Source organism: Falco cherrug, chromosome 3 (assembly GCF_023634085.1).
Source record: "Falco cherrug isolate bFalChe1 chromosome 3, bFalChe1.pri, whole genome shotgun sequence".
NCBI lineage: Eukaryota > Metazoa > Chordata > Aves > Falconiformes > Falconidae > Falco > Falco cherrug.
Window position 1 is genome coordinate 20234590 of NC_073699.1, and position 16237 is coordinate 20250826.

General features: G+C 38.0%; 1 protein-coding gene across 6 annotated transcripts in view; it reads right to left on the reverse strand.

Moving 5' to 3' along the window:
- MTBP (MDM2 binding protein) overlaps window positions 1-16237 on the reverse strand; it is a 34960-nt gene that overhangs the window by 2799 nt on the left and 15924 nt on the right. For 4 of the 6 annotated variants that reach the window (XM_055705627.1, XM_055705625.1, XM_055705626.1 and 1 more), the window contains exons 16-22: window positions 14954-15109; window positions 12237-12332; window positions 8721-8987; window positions 7216-7462; window positions 5976-6089; window positions 4207-4272; window positions 2445-2826 (exon numbers count right to left, since the gene is read on the reverse strand). In XM_055705627.1, the coding sequence (XP_055561602.1) occupies window positions 2791-2826; window positions 4207-4272; window positions 5976-6089; window positions 7216-7462; window positions 8721-8987; window positions 12237-12332; window positions 14954-15109 (982 nt within the window). In that variant the 3' untranslated portion in view covers window positions 2445-2790. Of the gene's footprint in view, window positions 1-2444; window positions 2827-4206; window positions 4273-5975; window positions 6090-7215; window positions 7463-8720; window positions 8988-12236; window positions 12333-14953; window positions 15110-16237 lie in introns of those variants that run through there. The other 2 variants (XR_008731477.1, XM_055705628.1) reach the window with 2 other exon arrangements.

Consider the following 16237-nt stretch of genomic DNA (forward strand, 5'->3'; position numbering starts at 1 on the left):
GAAGCGTTTATACCCCAATTATTTTCTGTGGTAGCCCAGCAATACTCATCGCGCAATTGCTGCAATATTGAGAAGAAATCATATCACCAAGTAATCGCAACCACATCGGCTGTCTTACCCCAATCTTGTATAACCACATAACATGGATTATGGGTAAACCAGAAATGTATATTGGTGATTATAACTTACATCCTGACTTGCAAAACCATGAAAGCCAGCACCCGAAGCATGCATAGGGCAGACTGGATTTTGGGTTCAGCAGCCACAAACAAGAAAGTAACTTACAGTTCAGAGGCAAAGGGTGATGTTACGTGCTGTATCACCCAAGTCACAACATGCTAGCTGAGCTGCAGGAGCTCTTAAGTGTGGGGTTTTTGAACTACGGCAGATGTAAGATCATTTGATTGAGCACTTTATGGCAGACCAGGTCAAATTATTTGGCGTGCTTTTTTCCAGGTTAAGAGTATGGACAAGGACAGTTACAGCACAGACGTGGCACAGCGTTACTAAGCCATGATAATAAACTAGCTATCACTTACCCCAAAAAAGCCCCAACATAACAACAAGGAGCGAATGAGACATGGGCAGCATTCTATTAGTCCAGCTCGCAAACAAACAATACCTCAAAATGCTCATGCTTCCCTAACTGCTTTCCTGCTGATTGTTTCAGGCCAGCCTTTGAGCCCGCAAAATTAATTAAAACAATAACTGTTGGGTTCTACTTGAAGTAAGATAGTATGTAAATCCAGGGCTCACTACGGACCCCACAGAGAGGGTAAGGGAGAATGAGAAAATGTTAAAAATTAATTTTAAAAATCACCTTTTTATAGAAGTCCTTCTACGGATACATACAGATAGTTTTTCATCAAGAAAACCAGTTAAAGAATATTAATTACGTTCCTGAAAGGGATTTACTTTGCTTATGGCAGCTAGCCTCAAGTATTTTATGAAATGTTTCTGTACTTTTGCTTATCAACTTAGCATAATGTATTAGCTAGAAAGTTTTTGTAATTACAAGTCCATAACCCCCTCCCCCCAACCCCAAAATTAAGTAGGAAATACAACTTTTAGTGGCTTGCTTTAATATTTGGACAAGAGTATCAGCATTCAGGCTGAAGAGATGAGATTATAACTTACAGCTTTTCTCTCTCTATTTAGAAGTAGAGACATTATTTGATATTAGATATTACAGAAGATTAATGTCTTGATTATTTTTTTGTTTTCTTGAATGCAAAGAAGTGCGAGTCATACACAGTAATTAATATACTGCGGCAATTTTGTGCATGCACTTACTAAATAATTATTTAAATATCTGCCTTCGTTGCATTTCTATTTCATCAAATCAGTAAAACCTGGGTGCTATGGATGCGTGGCATTTTGCAGACAAATGTAAACCTGCTCCTAAAGCAGTTGCGTTTGTCTTGGGCTAAGACACACACTGTACCCACTAGAGCCCGTTGTCACCATAGAACAGCTGCTCAGAGTGCAGTTAAAACAAGTACACACCCACATATAAAAGGTCTTGTAGACTTCAGAGAACTATACACATTGGAGCAAAGGAATGGAAGAGTTAAATGCAAGATCCTGTTAGACACAAAAAAACCTCCTTAGGGCTTGGCTTTAAGCTGAATTAAGCAAAAAATGTCACAAAATCAGGAAGGCCCTTTAGAAAATTAGGAGATTTTATAGGATCAAGTCTAACCTACACATGTGTTTAGTTCTATTACTTTTTCATAATACTACATATCGTTTATATTTGTATTGCTTAATCCATTTTCCTTCCAGGAGAACATAGCGAACAATAACACTGCATCTCTATCAATTTTAATTATGTTAGTTCATATAACAAATAGGAAATCCTTACACTAATAGCTGTAAAATGTATTTGTTTTGGTAGGAACTCCTCATCTCAACATAATACTAACTTGAATAATCACACTCCTACAAGCCAGATACATACCTGAGGCTTAAGCGAACTGAGGCCAAATTTAGTATTTTATAGTTCATGATAGCATGCCAGCTCTGCCACAGCTCTCACAATTATCATTACTGCTGTCATTTTGATTTCCTCCTCCTCCTCCATGAAAAGAAATTTGTTATGAATTGTTTTTTAAGAAGTGTTACCAAGAGTACGTGTGAAATTATACCAGAAATTCAGCTTGTAAAACAACGATCCTTTATGGGACCTTGCTTCAAGTTTCAAAAGACACACTTTTTTTTCCCCCTTATACCACAACACAGAGATAACTGTGACTTCAAATTTAATTGTTTGCTTTCATCTGCAGAATAGGCATAGGAATTGTTCTTAATCATCCTTTAAAATGTCAACAGTTGGCGCTGTAAAGAGCTGTTTTTACAACAGCAAGTAGTAATAAATAGACTAGAGATCTTCACCCAAAAAGGTAAACCAAAATAGTTTTGTTATTAAAAATATAACAAATATATGTAATATGGTGGGGGTTTTATTCACATAAAAACCAAATATGCCAGTTGAAAAACATACAAAGCTTTATCAAACAGAGTCAAGCTATACTCCTTTTAACAATTAAATGTAATAAATATGCATATAAAAACTTTTTCATTTGATTTTTTAAAAATCTTCAGTATAAAAAGTTTTACAGCTTGCCACTGTGCTTGAGAATTGAGTCTCTATATAACTGAGTCACTGACCAAAGTCCTTCCAGTGTGTAGATACACGCGTGTGTGTCGGGCAGTATAACGTGCTTACAACCAGAAGTGCTCTGCCTCCACGCTTCCTAGGAAGGTATCAATAGCAACCATGCAGTACCTCTACTTGCCAGTCTTCTCCAAAACCCATTCAATCACCTGGGGAAATAAGTGAGAAAATACACAATTTACGTAACTCCAGGTCTTGAAAGCAACCGAAGAATCTCTCTTCCACTTTATCAATTCTTTATCACCATCTGTGTGGTATTTACTAAACAGGATCTAAAAGTTAATCCATTCCAAAGGAGAAGCACTGTTCATAAGCTGAGAGGACACAGCGTTACCCAAGAATTGTATTTAATTTTACAGAATGCTCTGTCTTCATAAGAAGGCGTTTTTACATTCCCTGAATCGAGCTACTTCACCCCACTCTCTCCATATACTAGCGACAAGGTGCACGCACAACGCCAAACAGCTGGTGCTTCCCGCCTAAAACATTCCTAACACCACAGAAGAAAGGAAAAAGGATAATTTGTGCACTGCTGTATCTACCGCCGTCATTACAGCTGTTTCCCAAACAGGGTAGTTGCTCACAACACTGACTAGTCCTGGCCAATCATAATTTTTTGTGAGGTAGTTTCAAAGTACTCTCTAACGCAGGGAGAGGTGGCCACTTTCAGACATCCCCCATTTCACAACCCACGTAGTTTCTGAAACCTTACGATCCATAGGAAGCAATTCACAAGGGGACACAGTACAGAACACAATAAATACTGCTCTCAAAGAAATTCTGTGAGGATCTAGCATTCCTCGAGAGTCTGAGTTTTATTGTTTAACCACCCCAGTCCAAATCCTTCCATTTAATCTATGATTTTGAAAACTGGAAATATGCATGACGCTTCTTTTTTTAAAATCATAGAGTCACTTCAGCATGTTTTTCAGAATTTAAACCCAAGAGTTACTAAATTTCTGGAGGGCAGAAGTATTTACTCCTGTCATTTACTCTGTGTTACTGTTCACACACGTCCCACCTTACACACAAATAAGCTCATCTGATATCCCTTGTGCTTAGTTCTTTCCAAGCTTAAAATTACGCATTTTCATTGATTCTTTTAAGAAATCTATTTCCTTTATTGCTTCCTAACCTTTGAAAAGAAATGTTATTTCCTTCAACACAAGGAAAGAAGAAATCCCTAATGATTCAGGCTTCTCTCAAATGAAGAAAAACCTCATCTCTCCTTTCCCCCCGTGATAAAGAAACATTCATTGCCTTCATTTCCCCTTCTCACTGTGGCACATCATGTTGACAGCTGTAACTAGATCACCATCTAAACCCTGAATATACACAGCTGGAAATTTTGCCATGGGACTACTGACTGACAGAAGTTTTTATGAGATCAGTGAGTGAAACCAGACCCACAGCGAAAGAAATGCACCTCTTATTCTCTAAAGCTGTGGGCTAAACCACCCTACAGCCAAGTTGCCACAGCTACACTTAGCCTTGGCTAGTTATAGGAACCAATAGACAAATGGTCTTACCTGTTTAGCATTGTTATTTGCCGTTTTCTTCATTTCATCAAGAAGTCCTCTAGAAGTTTTAAGATCCTATATATGAAACACAATGCCACAGAAATTAGCAAACTCATATGCTAATTATGAGATTATAAGAGCCCTAATAAGCAGGGGAGTGTTACCCTTTTATCACCTTGTTCAGTACCACAGAATTATTTGACTTTGCTTTTTTATTAAAAAAAAAGAAATAATCTAAATCTATTCCAATGGGTTGCAGCTTTCCCTACAGCAGTACAAACCTAGTACTCAAGCGTCTGATTGAGCCTTCCTAACCTTCTGCACACTTTCAGATTTTTTTTCTAAATAATATTCAAAGTTCTTACAGTGTTGATTGAAATTCTATTTCTACATAGACACAGAAATCAACTGTCTAGCTCAGATGGCAATACAGAGTTCTGGCAAAGAACAGAGAAGAGGACGTCAGGACAGCTAAATCAATGCAAGAAAGGAAAAAACCTAGAACGGCTTGTCTGTTTTGCAGTCCCATTAGCCCAACCTAATCCACTCTCTTAAACAAAGCAAGCACATAACTTTGACTAAAGAGGAAAGAAAACTGAAAATTCATGTACTGTTTGTCTCCAAAGGAAAATTATAACTGTGTTGTCATGCTTCTGAAGTATGCAGCACAAACAAGGACCGGAAGGACTCCTACAGACCTGGGACTGCAAGACAGTTCAGAACAAAATCCTGGTACGCCTCTCTAGGTCAGCTTTCCGAAGAACAGAATCACTGCAGTACTCTTCCTTTTGCTCTTCTACTTGGAATGCAACTGTGAACCCATCCGATTTGCCCTACTCATTCAACCCTACACACAGCTCCCTCTGATTTTGGATTAGATTATCTTCCTTCAGGGTATATTTCAGGGAGATTTGGGGAGTGCTTACAGAATGACTGCGCAACTACGTTCTAATTATTTAAGAAGCTGGTGATCATCAGCAAGATGTTCTAATTGTCTGTGTAAGCATTCAGCCCTCTTCAATTGCAGCTTCATTTAGCTTAAATCACCTTTACTGAGGTTGACTAAAATGAGTTAGCTCACAAATAGTCGTAGGCTAAATGCCTGCAAATGAACAGAAACAGTAGCTCAGCCTGTGAGCGATAGCTTTTAAACATGCTGTATTGTAATTTAACTGGATTTTGTGCCCAGACCAAGTAATATGGGCTCAAGCATTGACTCACAAAGTCTCCTAGGTATTGTGGAAAGGATTCTTATCTCCTCCTAAATATGAGATTGATGCAATTCTACAGGCTGCTGCCAATTCAGTATGTGTTGGATAGTTGTACACATTTACAAGGACTTCTGCGGACATGTCTGGAAACTAGAATTTTTGAGTCAGTCGTGTAAGCTACCTATTAAGACAATAGCCTTAGAACAAGGGAGAAGCTGGAGCTGTCACAGCTATAGCTGGAAGATAGCTACAACAGCTAAGGGAGCAATAGAGTATAAGCATGACCTTATCTTAACAGACCGCTCTTTTAACATGTTCTTTCACATAAAAGACTACTGCTTTTTAGGGTTTAAAAACAAGTAACAACCACCAAAATACACTGCAAAACTAGGTTCTGCATTTGACAAGTCCAAAGGTTTATACACGCACTGTACACGCTACTAAGACACCACTAGGAAATACTTGCTCAATCAAGTCTGAATATCCCACAGTCCATCTCAAGTTTTATTCAGAAATGGATTCACTTAACTAAGAACAAACAACTGTAAGAGCGTGTCTTCTAATTACCTTTAAGTAGAACTTTGATATCTCAAAGAGACGCTGGCTGCATGATACAAAGCACTTATGATCTTCTGCAATTCCATGTTTTTGAAGAACGTCAGCAACCACCTCCTTCAGCATCTTGGATACAACAGAAACACACTCAAAAGTTCATCCCAATTATTGCCATGAAAAATTGTCCAAGGGAAGGAGAAAAACAGAACACCTGATCTTTTTTGATCTTGCCTCCGTTTTTAATCCATTGGCCAAATGCCATCAACCCAATGATCAAATCTGGACAGTTATTTAATAACAACTCCATTTCCTTCATTTAAAAATATAAGGAAATGTTTACCTGTCAAAACAACGTAAAGGATCAGTGAATATTCATATGGGGCTTGGAAGACAGGAAAAAATTGATAATGGCTTGGGTTTTCTCTTCTCCAAATAAAATAAAATAAACATACATATATATACACACAAAGATTAACTTTTCTTCATATCAGTATTCCCTTGTTTGACACATCCATATTAAAAAATAATTTAAAAAAATCGCAGACACTACAGTCAGATTAGAAAATTTACTCTGACAGTCTTTATATCGAAGATGTTTAAACTTTGTTGTAGGTCTGAATGGATCACACCAATTTATGCTTACTTGGGCCATGCCAACTTGCCTTTAACAGTATGACATCAATATTCATACGGTGTCCTATCTAGCACCCTGGGATTAATTTAAAATTAGTATCACCAAGGCAGAAACACTTTCATGTACGGTATTTAAAAGTGGCATTCCTCATATATACAGCTATTAATTAAACATCATTGCACCAAAGTATCTCAATTAATGGACTTGTAGAACTACTGGAGTATCTTTTTATGCTCAGAATAGTTTGTTCTTCCACAGTGGCTTTGACCCTTCCAGCAGATATTTCTTTGTTGCCTATAGGTTTTATATTAATTTTCTACATTTCATAACTCCTACTCACTGATAGCCATTCACACCTTTTTTACTCTTAGCCGCTCTCTCTCTCAGCCTTAATTCTCTAGGCATGATATAATACTCCACGCATACTTTTTTAGTCCTTGCGTCTGCAACACTCTCCTCAGTGCCTTCAGGATCACTTACACGAGTGAACAGAATGAAATTAAACAATAAGAGAGATGAAGATAGTTTACTTTGAGTTAAGAAAATTTTAAAAATCAAGTCAGACAGAAAGAAATTAAGCAGATGCCTTTTCACTAAGCAAACAACATAGACCTTTACCCTTGTATGTTTCTGTGATCTCGGTTCCTTAGCTGGCTTTGAAGTCTTGGATTTGGTTGCACATAGGCGACTGGCTGAGCCAGCCTTAGTGGTTACGTTGTGGGGTTGACCAGGCTGTTTCAATGGCATGGAAGCTAAAGACACTGATCTTTCAGAGCGCTTCCTCGGTACAGCAACTGTGTGGTGACTTCCACTACTTCCACTTGCCTGAGAGAGGAGGGAATCTGTACTCTTAGATTTGGTTAGCCTGGAAAGACCAAAAAACGAAAAAACAAAACCACTTTTTAATTTTGTACTGACTCTTTTGGTGCCCTTTTTTCTGCTATAGAGGCTGCGGCTCAGAGTATTAAGTACCATGCATTCTTGCAAACAGCATCTGAAAACAGCAGACAGGATTCTATTATGTAACTTTTTTTGTATTGGAAGAACACTTTACTGACCGATTTGGTCTGTGATACATTGGCCCATTGCATCTCTGATTAAAAATGTCTAGAAACGAACAGGGGAAAAAAAAAAAAAAAAAACAAAAAGAGATAACCAAGAACAGAAACTGGAAGAAGGTGTAGCTTTGCATGAACCCTTCAACTAGATAGCTAGGAAGAGCAGAATTTGGTGGCCTCCAGTCTCAGGATACATCTTGAAACGATCTAACTTCTTTTGGCCCTACAGGAATGTCACAACTCATCTGTAACTATGGCAAGTTGGGTGTTAAAATTCTACTGGAACATTGTAATGTTGAATCCTCAACTGTGAAAGCACTGTAATTCTGAAACTCCAGCCTGCAAAGTGCTAAGTGCAACGGCATCTTCTTTTCTAACTATTCAGCAAGCTGCAAAAGATACGGACATTCCTAAAACCATACCTCTGTTAAAGGCTTACCGTGATTAGACTGCAAAGGGTATCAAACTGGAAAGAAGCAGTATTACAGGAACAAGTGAATTCAGAAGTAGTGTAACATAGCAGATGCTATGCAGTTTTATCGATGCTAGGAGTTTGCATCCTCAGAATGAGGACAAGGACAAAAGGAAGTCTTAAAAACTAGACTTGCAGAAAAGACTTTAATAAACAAGGTTGACAGTAAGTTTGAATTTTGGTAGGTCATCTTATACCAGCAGTCTTTTGGATTAGGAATTCAATTACTCTGCTTGTACAGGGCTTGGCTTTCTAAACCTTTACTTGTTTATTTGTACTGCAACAGCACTTACAGTTTCGGTCCTAGATGAAGCTATCTGTCATCTTTTCAAAGGCACTTTGGGACTTTGCAAGACACAATCCCAAATCACTTAAATAAAAGGTGCCTGTGCTGCATGGTTTTGATTAATCTAATGTTATCAATGAAAGGTCACACCTGAGGAAAAAAATGAACCTGCAGAAGAGGATTAAACAACTAGAACATTTGTCCAGACAGCTTCACTGAAAGCATTTTGAGATGAAAGAAAAGATGCATTTCAGAAAGGACTACTGAAATATTTCATGCCAGAGATCTATTTTATTCAGGGCATTACCTTTTCTTGGGATAAAAGCAATCCAAGTCTTTTGATCTGCATTTTAGCCTTGATGCCTCTGTTTTGAATTCGCTTTGTAAAGACTCTCCGTCAGGGACACTTCCAGGCTCTGACAAGACTGCAGGAGATGGGAGAGGGCTCAAGACGACCGGCACAGGGCAGCACTCTTTGGTGCAAGTAGTCTGAGTTTCATAGCGAATAAGACGAGTCTGAAGTTCAGCATATCCCACATCTCTCTCTAAGGCTCTTCTGTTATCTAGACAATATCTACAATTGAAATTCGTGAGAAATCTATGAAAGTCTCTGCTTCATTACAATCAGAAAAAAACCAGAAAAACTTACTTTTGACAATCATATAAGCTCCAAAACTTTGTTTGTACTGGTGTATTGTTCTGAAAGATAGATTAAACAGCCCAGTAAACTAACACATGCCTGATAGGATTTTGCAATATTTAAGTCTCACTCCAACGAAGAAGCTGAATCATATACTATTTGTAAGTCATTACCCTGTGGTCTTACAAGGAAGATTTCCATGGACATGGGCAGAATTTTTTCCTTGAAAAATAAGTCATGTTTTTTATATTCAGTCTATACTTAACAGGGGTTACATCTCTTAATATGCTAACCAGTGTGAAACTCCAATAAAACAGCAATGAGAGTAACCCTGAACTCAAATAAATGATGAACCCAGCACACCACAATGGATACAGGATCTTCAGACCTCAGACCTGGCAAGCATCCACCAAGACTTTGAGACCCAGAAAATATCAGGTTATTATATATAAATGATACACTCTAATATTATCATGCAATATGCCTCCATTTCTTCCTGGGAGAACGCAACTTCCTTTGTCAAAAACCCCCAACCAACCCCAAAATACAATCCAAGACTTCTTCAGTGCATATGCCGTAAGAGAATCACAGGAAATGCCTGAAGAAAAGATCCCCAAATACAATACATGTGATTTGAAAGTTAGAAGTTCTTCAGGTATCTCAAAATACAACAATACTGACATAATTTTACAAAGAGTCAGGTTGTGCCAAAAACTAAGTTCCTGTGAGACTGTATTAATTGAGTGCAAGTATGAGGAAGATAGGGAGTGGTCACTGTATAAGTGCTATTGCTAACTGGACTCTTTGGAAGTGCGACCTTTAGTTTTGTCCAAGATAAGCACTGCTATATGAGAGATTCACGTTTTTTAAATGCTACAAATACAGAAGTGTCACTGAACAAGCATAAGCTTCCTACTGATCACAACAAATAAACAGTTTAATCAACCAAATCAAAAGAAGACACCATATTAAATACAGTGGAGCCAAAAAAGATCAAATGAACAGTGCTAACTCAATGAAATACACTCATGAGATTACAATACAAAATGCATCTTAACTAACTTTTCTCTTGTGTAAGTGACTTCCAAGATTCCTTGCAAAAGATCGATGCCTTATCGCCCAGTAACTTATACTACCTCTACTGCAGGGGAAGACAAACGTATTATCCAATATTATGCCATCCTTTTCTTAACATGCATTCTGAACAGCGTGAGCTATCACTCAAGCCTGCCTTCCAAACTACTTAGCAATGTTCCCTGCTCTTCGGAACTTTAGACATATTCTTTACTTTTATGTTTTAACACAGAGTCATGTTAAATTGCTAGATCTGATTTTTCCACTTTCCTCAAAGTATTTTCATATTCAGGGAGAAATCCACTTTTCTAATAACAGACTGGTGAATCCATTTCTACAGCTGATTAAGACTTTCCACTAAAAATAAGTTCATTATCTGATAAAAGTAAGGTCTCTTGACTTACAGATTTCAAGGTATTTAATTTTCCTTGTATATATTGCCAGTCCCCCGAGTAATCACATCCCCTACAAAGATAAAAATGTTTTTCTCTTTAGAAGTTAAATTGCCATTTTACTCACTCTGCTTTAACAGCAATTACTTTCTCTTTGCAACACAGGATTCAAGTGGCTGGCACAGGCTCATTACACCAAAAATTTGATTTAATCATAGCTGCTGCTCCTGGTTTTGTTGACAAGACTTTACGTCCAAATATAAATACAGCAGCTATGCAGATGGAAATCACAATCACAACTGTATGGTACAAAACACATCTGCTCCAACAGACCATACGATAGTCTTGCTACAATATATTCTGGTCGTACAGCTGTAGGTTCCTCCCTTTCACGCTAGCTCCCAGCACCTCTCTGTACTGCTTCTGTCCCTTATTGCTAGCACATTCCGCTTTTAACATTAAGATGCCAGGGTCTCCCTCCTCTCCACAGCATCCAGGCCTCCCTGTGGTCTCCACCTGCCATGTTTTTGCTATGAGAAGAGGCAGCACAAGTTGTGCTGTGCCTAATTTGAACCCCCATGCACACTCCCCACAGAGGTCAGGTAGGTCTGTGAGCTACCACAGACAACAGTCAAGTGCCTTCTTCCAACACCTGGGAGGACCAATCTGCATTTCTCCTATCTACCCAGCTGCCCCTCGTACCTAAAACCTAAGAAAGCTAACAGGCTTATGAGCTACCACTTCAAAAAAAGAAGAAACAAATAGCTGAACTGATAGGAACGACAGCTTCACTTCCCTAGAGAACATGGCTAAAATTGCCAGATATTAAACAGAGTCTTAACCAAACTATTTCTGCAGTTGACAGGAAAAAAGTACCAGCAGTGTAATTAGTCACATTCTGATAACCTGAAAATGTGATTTTAGGAGGCAGCAGACATTTTCACAAAGACTGAACTGCCTATGCTTGGTATCCACTGCATTTCTTTATATATACTGCGTTAAGACCAAGGGTCTATCTACACAGAAGAGTTATACTACATTATCTGCTCTAGCATTTTTGTATGTGCTTTTCCTCTTCTTCGCAACGACTATTTTATATTTTTCTGAATTATTTTTACACAGCAACACTGTATGATGTTTGCTCATCTAAAGCTCTGACAAATAACCAACATTGGCTGTCTGGGACGAAATACAGTCCTAATTGGGTCCTTTTGAAGACTCTTACCACTAACACTTGCCTGCTGGTGTTGGTTTTCAGGTTCCCTGAACATATACATAACTTCACAGCAGGTCTTACAAACCTTGTGACTCTTAGTCAGAAAGTGCCTACAATTTAGTATCAAACTAGAATCTATGTATGTAGTTCACTCATGCGCTGCCCAAGGGACCTGATATGTACTAATGAACCCTCCTCCCCTTGCCACTTCTAATTCTGAATTAAAATTTCCAGAGACACTGAGAATAGTTACAGCAGTACAACCCAGAAAAAAACCATAACCTTAAATGTTTTTACATTACCATCAAGGCAGGAGTGCTGCAATTTAACCAATGAATAAAATAAAGAAAGGGACAGGTGGCACATGCAAAGTTTTTCCAATGAAGGAGAAGGATACATAAAGTTTTCCATAATTAATATTCATGTTGCTTGAAATGTTTCTAACTATACCTTGACTGGAAGCTGAAAAATAATTGTGGGAAAAGAAGCCAGGAAACTTACTCAAGTCCATGATAATGGCATCCAGCTGCTTTTTCAAAAGGCAAACCTCTGAGTTTCCGAGGAGTAAGCTCTGGTGTCAAAAGAAATGAGTTTTCACTGAAAGGAAAAAAAATACACATCTATTTCAACTAATTACTGTCAGGGTAAATTATACTTCTAGAAGTCAGACACAAATGCCTGCCATAAGAAGACCAGAACAGCGTATCTTGTAGTTAAGCCCCTGGGGTACAGCATCAATGGAAAATTAAATCTTTATTGAAGTGAGAATTTAAGTTCAACTAATACCTACCAAGCTGTAAGTATTACAGAAGCTCCTAGACATTTCAACCAGTTTAGAGGTCACTCCTCCAAATAATTTATCAGTAAAAATAAGCAGCTATCACCCCATTTCACCATGGGACACCTGAGTAGCTGAATGAACTGAGAGAAACCAAGAACTGACTTCCCATTTCTCAATCCAGTACTACGATCAGTGAATTCCCTCCCTTGAGCTTCAAGTTGCTGTCTCACCTAAGTCACCTTTCCCAGGCTTCGTAATTAGCCTCTTGTCTCCTGTGATATTTGAATTCCAGCTAGTAACTCTCTGCAACTAAATCATATGAGCACATTTGAAAGTATTTCATTGAATAAGCCACAGCAAGACAGACAGAAAGAGCTTACTGCCAGATCCTAGCATACCCTGTTAAAGTCACATCACATTTACCGCTAAAGAAGGGAAGAGATGAAGGCAAGATGTAACAGTGTCTGAAACATACACATTGCTTCAAATCTCATTCATAGAGACTGTATCTGCGTCATTACCATTGGAATAATTATCTGGGAAAAACATCCAGGAAAGATGTGATACTGGATCTGGCGAGATGGTCATTCAGAAAGACTGTCAGACAAAACTCTACCAAACCTCTATCTAAGCTCAAACATGAAAATGAAGTGAAAACACCCTTAACTGACTGGTCTCTCATAAACCCTCTTTTTTCCTTCTGTTGGTCAGGAAAATCTTTGGGTCTGTAGCCACTGTGCTTGAACATCTACTGTGCAAAGCTGGTAATTACTTCAGAGAATCTAGTCAGAGCACCTGCTAGGGGAGCAAGCAGCTACAAGTACAGAGTTCTGCTAGACGTAACAGGAACAGCAACCTGGTCTGTCAGAAAGGGTTCACCATCTCCTAGACAGCAATCTAGCTATGGATTTTCACAGGTTTTCTGGCTTCTTTTTGGACCAAGCAGAATCACACGTACAGTGTAAGTCATTGGGAGACCTTGTAGCCTTCAAGCAAAAACATTTAATCTGCTTTATTATCTAGTATCTTGATTCTGGTTTTATACTTCCCTTAGATGTCCAAGATCTGTCTTGAGAGACAGACTCACGTTACAGCAAGTACTACAAAGCAGAGGTTTCATTATCATACTTTCTCCTAATAACTAGCAGAAATCCAAGAAAACTGGACCAAACCCTCTCAAATGCAGACCTCACTCAGCTATAGCTCAAAGCAAATCATTCAAAAGAATCCAAGTATTCTATGGTATAAAGCTTCTCTGGAGGCTTTTGAAAAATCAGGGATTAAAAAACCACTTTTGTAGTAAATAAATTATTAACTCATTTCCCACACAACTAATTGGAATGAAAATATTTTATATTATAGCCAAAATCCTAAATCATCTGCATTTATTAACTAACAACTCTGTAGGAGACTCTCAGTCTTCACTGCATATTTCCTAACTTGTTTGAATTCTCTGCTCAGAACATCTTTAGATTACTTTCAAAACTCCAGGAAGTATTTTACAGCAATCTCCAAAATCCTACAGAACCTTTCTCTCTCACAAACCCTCTTAATTTATTACACATAATGAAGTTTAAAACAGGCTCGAGGGCTGTATCCAGTAATTCCATTATACATTCTATTATTCAACATAAAAAAGATCACCAATATAACTCTAGATTGTTTTGCTTACTTAGCAGTCTATGGCACACTGCACAAATAGCATAGGTTCTGCTTCTACAAACACTATCTTGACTCTTATATACGTTGGCCTTAACTCTAACAGATGAAAATTACTCCACTAACACCTTATATCAATCTTCCTGCTGAAAAAGCAGTGGTTAATACACTAACACTTACCAGCAGACACACTAAGGATGAATACTTGCAAAGCAGTCGGAGTAGACAAGCTTCTTTTAAGGAGCACTTTCCCACATAAGACTATAGATAGGAGTGCTGGGCCAGCATCACGAGACACACAGTTAAGCAGGCTCAACTATTGCCTTTTTCACACTTTAATTGTCTTCCTACCTAGTCTCCCCTCCACTGAATGAAAGAAATCACACCAATAAAATTACAGTCATGCCACAGTGACTTCTGCTTTGCTAGAAATACTCTTTTGGAAATGGGCACGTATGGTGGCAGCAGCTTGCAGCGTAGCCATGGCAGAGGTCTACTGGCACACTTTTACGCATCAGGTGATTATTCTGTAATTTAAATGCATAGGATCAACATCACCATCTCCAGCCATTTCAGATTATGACAGAACTAAATAGCAAGACTGACAGGAGGACCGTAACAGTTCATTTCACTGGCAGGCATGTGATGCAAGGGTGTTGCAAGTTACAAACTCAAACCCAATTAGGCCATTCTGAGACTCTCATGTAGTCGTTATTCACATTCTCCTACATCAGTTCTGAGTATGGTCTTCAGTGGTTTTAATATGCTGGATTCATACCGCTTGGGAATTCGTAGTGGCTGAAGATCACCAACAGGTAGCCCTTCTGGTGTGAAATATTTCAGCAATTCTTTAGCATCGAGCAATGTCAATGACTCCCGCTGGCTATCTTTATGCCCCAGCAATTGCTCAGATGAATGTGCAAACACAGAAATGCTGGGGAAAAAATAAAAAGAACAATCGAAGTAATTTTTTTTTTACTTTTCAGTCTTTTCTTTAGTTATCTTGTTGCATTGGGGAAAAAAATATTAAAAAAATCACTGCTGGTCTCAAGGTTGCTCCTTAAAAACATTTATACAAATGCCAATTCTCTGCCATCCTACTGAAGAAAGTAATTTCTTCAAGGTCTTGGAGTTTAGTTATGAAATACACCATGGGAAGAATATTATTCATCCCTTTTTTCCATTTATGGACCTGTGGGATCAAAAATTAATACCCATAAAAAAGGGAAAAACCAAAAAAAAAGACATACGATATGCAGCAAAGGAACCATAAAGCCACTACTGCATGCAACTCTCCACTTTTTTTTTTTTTTTTTAGTGTCCTCAATGAAGTATAGTAAAGTTCTCTCTTTTCTACTGTTAACCAACATGCTACCCTGATTCAGGATAGGTAGAAGACAACCAGTTCAGAATATAATGAAATAAACAGTAATTGACTATGAAACAGAAAGGTCCTTCAGGAAGCTTTTCAAAAGCTAATTAAGAAGGAAAAACTTACCCTGTTTGCTTCTCAAACGCCTTTAACAAAGCAGAGATCTAATGTGATAATTTCCGACACACAGAACTCTAGTCTAGGCCATGGCTAACTGGTATTTGAAAGACAGAAATGGGATGGAACTGGCAGAGAAAAAGGCAGCTGGATACCTGGGCTCTAAAGGTCTGTCAGCAACAATGTTAAGACCCAGTGAAGATCATTAACTCTTACAAAAAAGTGAGAGCTAAAATGAAATTAATAGGCTGTATTGAGTGACACAAAGGTCTACAGGTTTCACTTAAACAGTACTGAAGGAAAACTAAAACTAAATATAAATTTCAAACATAAAAACAATAGGATCTTTTACTGTAAAATTACTTGAGACCTGATACTAAGTACTGACTATTTAGGAAATATTTATATTTCTATATATAAATATTTATGAGATTACATATTTAGGAAGTATGAGAAATATGTACTATCTTTATTATTTATGCCCCAAGGTGTGCTGGGAGGAAAAAAAAAAAGCTTTTTAATGTTTTTTCTACTATGGCTACTGTTTTCTAGTAAGCAGTGCTATTTTGGTAA